Source organism: Cannabis sativa, chromosome 4 (assembly GCF_029168945.1).
Source record: "Cannabis sativa cultivar Pink pepper isolate KNU-18-1 chromosome 4, ASM2916894v1, whole genome shotgun sequence".
Lineage (NCBI taxonomy): Eukaryota > Viridiplantae > Streptophyta > Magnoliopsida > Rosales > Cannabaceae > Cannabis > Cannabis sativa.
In genome coordinates, this window is record NC_083604.1 from 4,653,119 (window position 1) to 4,663,999 (window position 10,881).

Here is a 10,881-nt window from a genome sequence, read left to right on the forward strand (position 1 = left end):
ATTTCACAAAATATCTTAAATAATTATAACGTAAATGATCATGAAAAAAAAAATTACACTAAAAAATTCGTAAAAACAGATAGAAAATACATTGTAAAAGCACCATATATATATAAATATATATATATATATATAAATAAATACACAAAATCCCTCTACAAAAATCTCCAAGATGAAGATGAGCAGAGATCATATAAAATTGAATAGATTAGAAGAAGAGATAAAGGCAGTCAAAATATAAGGTTGATGACCATAGTTGTAGTGACAAGGAGGTCATTAGGGTTTATAATATATTTTAATATATATCATTTATGGTCTTGACTTGAGTTGAGTTAATTTGGTAATAGCTTAGATGAGTTTTAAGTTGGCTTGGCTGCCCCCAAAATAAAAGAGTGATTAGTGGAAAATTAAAGGGTTTGAGTTGGAAAAAGGAGTAGATGAGCATATGAGTTAGTGGATACACTGATGCAACAAACATGTAAAGTAGGAAAACTCCAATAATCAAAAGTCAGGCACAAGGAAAAGCAAGTTGATTGATTGTTTTTCTGATGTAGTGACACAAATAGCCTTCTTCTTTTTTATTTGTATTTTTTAAGTAAAAATAATAAAAATGATACCACATACTGAAATTTTTAACTTTTTTATTTTTATACTGTGGGGCAGAATTTTTTTCAAAAATACTGTGTAAGTTCTATACTGTGTACAGTGTTAAGTTTTCACTGTTGTTCTACGGTTGTTTTTTAGTTGTTCCACTGTTGTTTTTAGTTATTTTGTTTTGTGTTTCACTATTATTTTATAAAAACATAATATTTTTGAAAAGATTTTTGTATGATAGTATTTTTGTAAAAGTTAACTCAAATTCTAATATTTTTTGTAAGTTTTCCAAATAAAAATCATGTACTTCGTATACTCTAACATAAGACCCTTAAGCCAATAGAACTAGTTTAATTGAATTATGATTCAAATTAACAAAACAAAATTTGTTCTTGTCCATGATTATATATTTTTTTTTTGAAAAATTGTCCATGATTATATTTGAATAGCTTAAATTTAAAATCTTTGAAAATTAGGTGAAGGGTATGATAGTAAATAACCAAGTTCAAATCTTTTTGGAGCTATTGCTCTTTGCCTTATTGCTTACAACTTTTGGTGGTGAAAATTTAAAGCAAATAAAGGGTCATGAGTCATACATATTAGATAATGAACTGATGACTTATCAAAAGAAAAGAAAATTCTCTATTACAAAACTTTATTGATAAAAGTCATCATCTCTCTCTATATAAAGGGCAAGAGCCAAAGAGTAATATCTCCACTAGCTGTATCAAGAGCCCATTGGTGTGTTTGTATATACCAAAAACCAACCTATCAGATTCAAGAATCAGATCTTTGATTCTTGAATCTGATAGGTATGGGAATGGAATCAGTTTTCAAAGTGAAAAATAAATCCATTAATGGGGTTTTCAGTACAGCACTTGAAGATGGAAAGAGGAGAACACTCAGCTCAAGCCTCACTTTCCTATCGAGATTTCAACAGTTTGTCTGAGTTTTGAGGCCAATTTAGCTTTTGCAGGGTGTCAAAGAAGAAGAAGAACTCACTTTCAATTTTCAAAGCAAAAGGTTTCTATGGCTTTTAAAGCTTTACCAAACCGGCAAGTCACAAAACGGCAATGGACTCATTCATGATGAGTCTTTTCACGGCTATATTTCTTTAATCATTACCTTTTTTTGTTTGTTTGTCTGTTCTTTTGTTATGTGTTTTTTTTTTTTTTGTGTGATTATAAGTTTTAGTTAGTTTTTTGTTTTGTGAATGTAATAATAATAAAATGGTTTGTGTTTTAAGTAGAAGAGAGCTAGCATCATCACATAAAATCTGTACTGATGATGCTCAATATCTTTTAATATGCTTTTGTTTTTGTTAAAGTTGTTTATCTTTTCTTTTGATCTCTCTACACATTTGACTTAATACAAACAATTTTCACTTCTCTTTCTCTCTGTCTCTGCTGTGTGAGAAAACTTGTGCCGCCACGTGTTATAATATCACACGTGTGTCATATACAAGTAACTGTTTTTAACTCTGATGAAAAGCTTTTGACTTGAGAAACTGGTAAGATTTTAGCCCACTCTTAGGCCATCTCCAACGGTAAAACTCAAATTTAATGTTAAATTAACACCAAAAAACTACTAGTACTAAATTTTTTTCCAATTCTAACTACAATACTAAAAATTACACCAAATTTTATATTCTTTATTATTCTATGATAAAATTACACCAAATTTTATATTCTTTATTATTCTATTATTTTATCAATATAATAAGAATATTTTAATACTAAATATTTATTAAATCCAATAAATTATATTAGTAGATATTATTTAATCATTAAAAACTAAAAAAAAAAATAACGTGATAGATCCTCATGAAAATAAGGTGACAATTGCAGTCCCATTGGAGTAAAAAAAAAATCACAGGAAAATATCGTTGGGTTGGAGATGCCCTTACACCTCCAGCTTCCCCTAATCATGAATCAGAAGCAAATATTATAAATTTTTGTTTTTCCCCTTTTCAACTATCATATTATATTATTGTTAGTACAATTTAATTTCGTGATTATACGATATTATTATCTCACATAAATTAAATATAAAAGTATGGAGTCATATATAAAAATATGAGCTACTCCACTCTCAATACCGATTAGTTTTGAGATAGAACTCCATGATTCTCAATATGGTATCGGACTTTTGATCTACACCTATCCAAATAGTTAGCTAGCTGCACGAGATCCAGATAGTGCAAAGACGCTTGAGATTCGAACAAAAAAAAGCGAGCAAATAACATGATTTGTGATAAAGTGATTCAAAATTGATGAGTAAAAATAGCCACCATCTTAAGAAATGATATTAGAGAACATTATCCCACATAGATTAAATGTAAAAATATTGAACTATATATAAAAATATAAACTGCTCTACTCATCATGATGAATGCTAATTTTTCAACAGATGCCTAGTATTAATACTCTTTTATTTAAGCAAGAGTTGGTTGAGACAAAGTCCTTTTAATCAACAAGTCAATAAATTTATTTTCTTTGTTGAAAGCTTTGAATGTCCTATATATAAAAAGAAAAAAACTATGTAATATCGACTTGCTAAAGGCAATGAGTTTATAATCTCATCCTCACGATATACATGTAAAGTAAAACCCGAGGACTAAAATTAATAGCAGGAGAAATTTAACCAAGAAAAAAAGAAAAAAACCCGAGGACTAAAAAGAAAAAAACTATGTAATATCGACTTGCTAAAGGCAATGAGTTTATAATCTCATCCTCACGATATACATGTAAAGTAAAACCCGAGGACTAAAATTAATAGCAGGAGAAATTTAACCAAGAAAAAAAAGGACTAAAATTTACATGAAAATATGTGGTTTTTTTGTGTATAACTTTGTTTAGTATCTCCAAGATCCTATGTTGGTCTTTAACAAAGAAACATATAGTAACTCATTCCAAGTATCTGGAACACCAGGCAAACACCAATGGCTGCAATCTTGAGAATGTACAGCAGCAATTTGCTCCTCTACTGATTTATATTCCATTCGATAAATCGAAGGGTGACCATCTTTTCTGTAATCTGTAAGCCTGCTTATGTTTAGATATGTCACTGGAGTTTTCATATCTTGAATCACATACTCTAAAGCCCTCATCTTTTTATTGTACTTAGCTAAATAAGTGTTGTTGAAAATCGGCTCGGTTTCTTTGTGGCATTGTCCTCCTGAGTTCCATGGCCCTCCTCTGCCAACAAGATTAAAGTTCAACATTACCTTTCAATAGATCTTATAGCTAAAATTACAAGTGTTTCTCATTACCTGAAATGGGTGACTGAATATCCTCTAAAGAAGACTTGTGTTCTGTTGCTATCAACATTTTTATCAACCCATTTGCCCCAAGTTCTAAGGGCCCTTGTATAAGCTTCAAGCACCTTTAATCTAGGGTGCACATAATTGCCTTCTTGGTAGTAATCTTCTCTGTTAAACCACCACATGTACAAATGAAAACGCATCAGATATCTGTGATTATGATTAGATTACAGATAATAAAAAATTCTAAAACACATACCCTTTAGAAGTTTTCTCATGGGTCCACCAATGGCCAGTGTTGAAGATTAAGATATCAGCATCATAATACATTTTAGTAGTCTGATCCATCAAATCTAGTCTTAGAGTCTCAAATGATCCATTCTTGCCATTGAATGAAGATTGTCTAACAAGAAAAGGAGAGCTAACAAAATCTACAGAACAATTATAGTCCTACAAGAACACAACAAAAGGTGTTAGAACATACCATTTGCTGAGATTTTGGTACTGAATATAAATTAAGAGGAAACTTGCCTCGAATCTGAATGCATAAAAGCCTTTCTTCTTGAACTCTCTCTTCCCCGAAATCTCATAAACTTTCTTCTTGTTTTTGATACTTTGGCGAAGAATACAAACAAGAGACTCCCACATGTTTCTGTTCAATGAATCACCAACAAATACCAAATTCTTTCCCCTAAGCCTCTCTAGAAAATCAGTCGCATTAAGACTGAAGAAGACAACACAATAAACATCCCAAAACAAAGTATTTTAGAATCATATATTCTTACTCAAAATCTGTATCAATAATAGAAGGCATTTTCTCATATGTAGAAGTATAATTTGAAGCAATGTAGTGGAGCCCATTTGAACAATTTTGATTTACTTAAAATAATCTTAAATGGTATTTCTAACTCATGATATTCCTGCTTTTTCCTTGTAAATCAAAATAGTATATGCACTAATCTAATAACATAAGTAAATGCCTAATAATGATCAAAGTGACACATAACCTTACAGTGGTCATTGCCAATGATTAGTAATAACATCAACATAGATCAAAAAAGGAAGTTGTATCAGTAAATATAGATCTTACCTTGGAATTTCACACCCATTTGGCTGCCATTTCCATTTGACATATCCATTGTCTGGCCTTCCGTTTAAGTGGCAATCAAAATCTCTGTCAATATGAGGGCAAGAGCCCGGAGGATAGTAAGGCTTTGAATCATCTCTAACCCATTTACCATCAAAAATATTGCATTTCTCTAAAGAATCACTCTTTATTTTCTCAACTTGAGAAGTAACATTAACAATAACATTGCCCTTGGTATTGTTTCCTCTGCCTTTATTATCACCATCACTGAAATTTTTCAATGACACCACCCCTGAAGTTGTATTCTCAATAGTCACATCTTCTTTTCCAGAAAAGCTTCCATTTTCTACTTTTTTTAAATCCGATGTAATATTATTGGGATCATTGGTTTTCTGTTGAAATCTTACTTCATCACCATTAAAGCTTCCATTTTTACCCTGTTGGGTGAGATTGGACAACTGGGTTGTCTTCAAAACCGCTCCTTTCCCATCTGAACCTTCAAGATTTACTTTACTAAGTTCTGAAATGGCAGAGGAACTATTACCATTACCAGAAGAAGAAGAGTTCACGCCAACACTTTGAAATCCTTGAAACATCAGACCCTTTTGAAATTGGCCAAGATAAAGCACAGCAAAAACAATGAGAGAAATCCCAACTCCCAAACCAAACCCTGAAAGTACTTTTCTTCTCAGCCATGGAAACTGTTCCCCAAGTGAAAGTCTTTTCAAGTTCATGGCTTGAGTAAATGCATAACAATTAAAGGTTAAGAAAACAGTGGAAACAAAACTGTGTTTCGAATGGTAAAGACAATGAGATTGAGATCTATGAGGTCGATATTCGATTATAACAACTGGCAGAGTGCGTAATAAATATTCAGATGTTCATATGAAAATAAAAATAAAGAAATAATTTTGATAAGTGTGAATATATGAGATCGGTTTAAAGGTTAGAAAAAGCTTTACACAGTGCTTCTTTTGCGTGGATACACAGAATCTGAGAAGTTGAAAATGGTAAGAACTGCTAAGACAAAGTGAGTTCATTGAAGTACCATTTTGCCCATGGTAGGTTATTGATTGGTTTTTCTATTTTTGAAACTAATAGCTTCATTTGATAGACTTAGGTCTTTTTATTTTAATTCTATTTTTAAAATTAAGAGTACATGACTGACTAACATGACTAACATGTACTAGAGAAACTAAAATTGCAATTGTTGACTTTTATTTAAAGAAAATTAAGTCGTGACCAATCATGATGAATTAAAATAATTGTTACTATTTTGCATTTTGGAAAACTAAAAACTATTTAACAGAATATCAAATGACAAAATGCATGTGGGAGAATTCATTTTTAATACTTAGATTCAACTCTATGATGCTAGAGCTATTTAATTGGTAAAGGATAAGAAGGTAATTTAACTAGGGGGGCAACATTTTCAGATGAAATTAATGAAAGAAAAATGAAAAATTAAGCTACAAATTAACTGTCAAGACAACAATCGGAGACCACTCCCGCCGACAGTCTTGGGACACGTGGCCTTTTTTTTTTTATAACGAACGGCGATAGAAGTGCATGCAGCACGTGTTCCTGTCCTTATTGGGGTCCACATTTTACCAATTATATTTGGACACATCAGCAGAATCCGCTACTCGGCGCTGCACTGAACCATTTTACCGCCCTTTAGTATTATTTTACTTGGATCAATTTATAAAGGAAAGGAAAGAATAGAAACTGGCAAGATTCCAGAAAACGGCATCGTATCAGGCACGAATCGCGTGTAGATATGATATAGGAGTTATATGGGATGTGACTGAGTTATGCCATCTAAAACACGCCGAGTCTGGAGCTTTATTAGTAATGAACAAAAACATTATGTATCAGCTAGTATCATACTATAAGCTCGTTCCACCAATAACATACCACAATTTATCGGATTCTATCTCAAAATTAATTGATGATGAGTGGAGTAGCCTATATTTTTATTTGTGGCTCAATACTTTTATATTTAATTCATGTGAGACAATGTTCTCTAATAATATTAACTCCATAAGTTTCATGTTCTCCTAAATTAAATAGAATATAACTGTCTCTTTGTAAATAGTCTTGTCTATTGACATGTGTTGGGTTTTTTTCTAGTGTGTTTATGTGTTTCAAGTGTCTTGCATGCTAGGGTTTTTGTGTCAAGTTCTTTCATGGGAATCAAGGCTAGAGTTTCTGTGAAGTTTTGTAGTCACGTTGGTCGTGAGAATTCAGAGGAGTTGTAGAGATTTTAGAGGTCAACTATGGCTTCTAATAGCATGTCTGTTCGTGATCTGGAGGAGGAGTGTGCCAATATTGTGATGGAAGGGGAAGAGGAGCATGATTTCATATGTGATTTCCCTGAGAATGAGGAGCAAAAGATTGATGAGTGTTGGTGCATTGTGGGTCGTTTTTTGACTCATAGATCTATTGATTTTGACGTGATGAGGCACTTGATGGTCTCGTTATGGTAGCCTGGCAAAGGAATGTATGTGAAAGAGCTGAATGTAATCGATATTTATTTTAATTTTATCATGATCTAAATCTGAAAAGAGTTGTGGAAGGTTCTCCGTGAAAGTTCAATAGAATGTAATTTGTGTTTGCAAGATTAAAGCGAGGGGAGGATCCACGATCTGTTGTGATTAATAATCTGAATTTGTGGGTTCAGGATCATGACTTGCTGTATGGATTCAAATCTGACGATGTATTATGTGGGGTGGCTAAGTATATTAGCACTCTTGTGGAAACAGATACGAAAAACTTTCAAGGGTTGTGGCGTGATTATTTGTATGTCCATGCTGTTGATATTACTGTCTCCTTGAAAGACACATGAAGATTAAGCATATGGGAGGTGAGTTGTTTTGGACCAACTTCAAGTATGAGTTTATTCCCACTTTTTGTTTCATCTGTGGTATTATTGATCATTCCGAACAGTTTTGTTTGAAACTGTTTGAGTCATCTCCAAAGGACGTTGTTAAGCCTTATGGTACATTTATGAGGGCTCAACCTAAAAGGAAAAACCACTTGATTGGAGCACACTGGCTAAGGAACAATACCCAAGATGATGAGCGGTAGTTTGATTCTAGTAATTTGTCAAAACTATCCTCTCCCACTAATAATTTGCTTGAGGAAGGGCGTGAAGAAGGTAGGCTTGTGGCGGTGAGAGTGGGTCCTCAAGTTATTATATCTCAAATGGATGAGGATCAAATGGATGACGAAGGGTCTGAGATTTTGGTGGTTGCAATTCTAAGTGAAAGCGTGTTAAGGGGAATTCTAGTGTGGACTCTAATGTGGATAAGAATATGGTTTCTAGTGAGACAGATGATGTGGCCGATTTCTGTTGGGTTTTGTGCCCTAAATAAAACTCATTTCAGTATAATCAAATTTACTTATTAATAAAGATCAGAAATAACATTTTATGTTGCATGGTTCACATGATTTATTTCATGATTATATATATATATAATGTATGAATTCTATTTAAATCCAGAATATATAAATTTGTTAAAGATTATAGTGTTGTCAGCACAGTGGAATATAATCTTAATTATATGTTCGAAAGTTTATTCCCTGATTTGTCAGTTCACTGGATTTAGACTGACATGATAATCAGCGATAGGTACTCTTACACCTTGGATAAGTGTTATGTCCTTTCCAGGACATTGGCAAAGTTTACTAGTATCAGATTATGGAGTATACATCGGAAGGGACCGATATTGAACTTTGATTAGATATATTAAAATTTACCGTAATATCTATTCAATTTAATATCACCTATTGATCCTAGATTAAATGATCTTAATCCTGATATGGTTAGGTTCGATCTCAAGAGTACTATACATGTTTTTTAATTTGTTAGTTAAGCCTACTTTTGGGTCAGGGTGACTAGGCTTGTACCTAGAGCTCACCTAACCTAAGAGCCTAAAAATATTTCCACTTTTAAAATTATACGTTTTTTTTTACTCATTTTGGAATATACTAATTTTTTTAAAATAAAAGTTTAAAAATATTTTTTTTTCTATGAGTCGTTATATTTTATGATCGACTTTGTTAATACGAGTTATTTTTTATGTATTAAATAATATGATTTAGATGATCGTAATAATTAATATAGTATAATATTTTATTTAAATATAATATTATTTTTTATTTAATACAATACGATTTTTATGCGGCCAACAACTTTTAATTATTAATATCATTAATGATTGATAGTAGGGTGGGCATCCGATCCAATCCAACCTTTTTTTCCTCATTCGATCCGATCCAATCCAATTAGTAATTGGATTTGGAAAACCATCATCCGATCCAATCTAATTAGACCTCAAAATCCAATCCAATCCAATCTAATTACTAATTGGATTTGATCGATTATTTAATTGGATATCCAATTACACACCTAAATTTCAATATTAGCTAAAAAATATAAAGAAAAATATGTAAAAAACTAAGTATCACTTTTTATTTAAGTTTTTTTTTTGTAAGTACTTTTTATTTAAGTTTAATACTTCATAATCTTACAAGTGTATCGTAGCTAAAAATTTTAAATAATTAAAACAACAACATTTCTAAATAATAAAATAGAACAAAACATTATGAAAATAAATGCACTAAACAATCAAGTGTTACGAATTAAACATACAAAAAAATCTAATAAAAATATAATAAATATTTATTATATTTTCAATATTTTTTATTATATAAATAATTTTTTAATATATATAAATGTAACTGGATTGGATCGGTTTTTAATTGGATTTTAAGATTGACATCCAATAACCGATCCAATCCAATTAGAATCTAACTTTTAGCACCCAATCCAATCCAATTGTAATTAAAGATCCAACTTTTTATAATTGGATTGGATTGGATTGGATCGGTTCGGTTCAATTAGATTGGATTGGATGATGCCCACCCTTAATTGATAGTTCATTAACTATACACGACTAATACTATGTAGGATCATAATACGTGCAACTTTTTTAATGCTAATAATTGCATTTTATTTCTAAAAATTTTTACATCAAAAATATAAAATGATAACTTTATTACCTAAATACCACTACACGGTAAACTAAACATTTATACCCTTCATCTTTATTTTATTTCTATTTTACCACATGCACACTCTTCCCATGACCAGGGCCGTCTTAAGGTGATGAGAGGCCTAGGGCGAAATTTGAAATGAGGCCTTTTATTTTAATAAAAATTAAAAATAAATTTTAATTAAATTTTGACACAGTATTAATTTTAATTCTTTTATCTCTACGTAATAAATATTTTTTTTGCAACGTAAGCTAACTCGATCAAAGTAATATTTAATTACTAAGAACATCTATATTGAAGTCAGGGCCGGCCCTGAGCAGAGGCGGGCTAGGCCTGTGCCTAGGGCCCACCTAGCTCAGCGGCCCAAAAAAAAATTTGTTCCTTTTAAAATTACACATTTTTTTTTATCAATTTTAAAAAATACAACATTTTTTCCTAAATGAGGGCCCAAAAATATTTTTTTTCTATGGCCTACTAAATTTCAGGGTCGGCCCTGATTGAAGTGATATATATTTTAGCACATTTGAAAGAAAAAAAAAATAATGTGTTTAAATTATATATATTTTAAAAAAATAGATAATAAATATAAATCTTATTTATTATTAATATTTTAAAATTAAAAGTACTTTAATATATTTTTTTTTATACAATCTAATACAAATATTTAAGTTATAATATTATTATTTATCATAAATAATTAAAAGTATAAAAAGTAGTGAGGGAAGAATTGAACCTTGAACCTCAAATCCAATAAAAGATTCACTTACTATTTTGTGCTACATGTTTTTCATGTATTTTGTTGAGTTAAATATTTATATATTATACGTTTTTATATGTATATATATTAATTTTAATTTTTTCGGGGCCTCCAAAATTG

The 10,881-nt window shown here is 30.9% G+C and overlaps 1 protein-coding gene across 1 annotated transcript; it reads right to left on the bottom strand.

Moving 5' to 3' along the window:
* Window positions 1-3,266: 3,266 nt before the first annotated feature.
* LOC115714919 (protein trichome birefringence-like 2) lies at window positions 3,267-6,045 on the bottom strand. The gene is made up of 5 exons (XM_030643678.2): window positions 4,947-6,045; window positions 4,388-4,580; window positions 4,116-4,306; window positions 3,866-4,024; window positions 3,267-3,791 (listed from the first exon to the last, which is right to left on the bottom strand). The coding sequence occupies exons 1-5, from the start codon at window positions 5,675-5,677 to the stop codon at window positions 3,449-3,451; spliced, it is 1,617 nt and encodes a 538-aa protein (XP_030499538.2). The 5' UTR covers window positions 5,678-6,045; the 3' UTR covers window positions 3,267-3,448.
* Between the last annotated feature and the right edge of the window lie 4,836 nt (window positions 6,046-10,881).

What these genes read in the sequence shown, in the direction of transcription:
- LOC115714919 (XM_030643678.2), bottom strand. Translation starts at nt 5,677, where the DNA reads ATGAACTTGAAAAGACTTTCACTTGGGGAACAGTTTCCATGGCTGAGA. An exon ending in TTTATGCATTCAGATTCGAG is followed by an intron (nt 4,307 to 4,387) that starts GCAAGTTTCCTC and finishes GTGTTCTTGTAG; the next exon opens with GACTATAATTGTTCTGTAGA. An exon ending in CATGAGAAAACTTCTAAAGG is followed by an intron (nt 4,025 to 4,115) that starts GTATGTGTTTTA and finishes GTGGTTTAACAG; the next exon opens with AGAAGATTACTACCAAGAAG.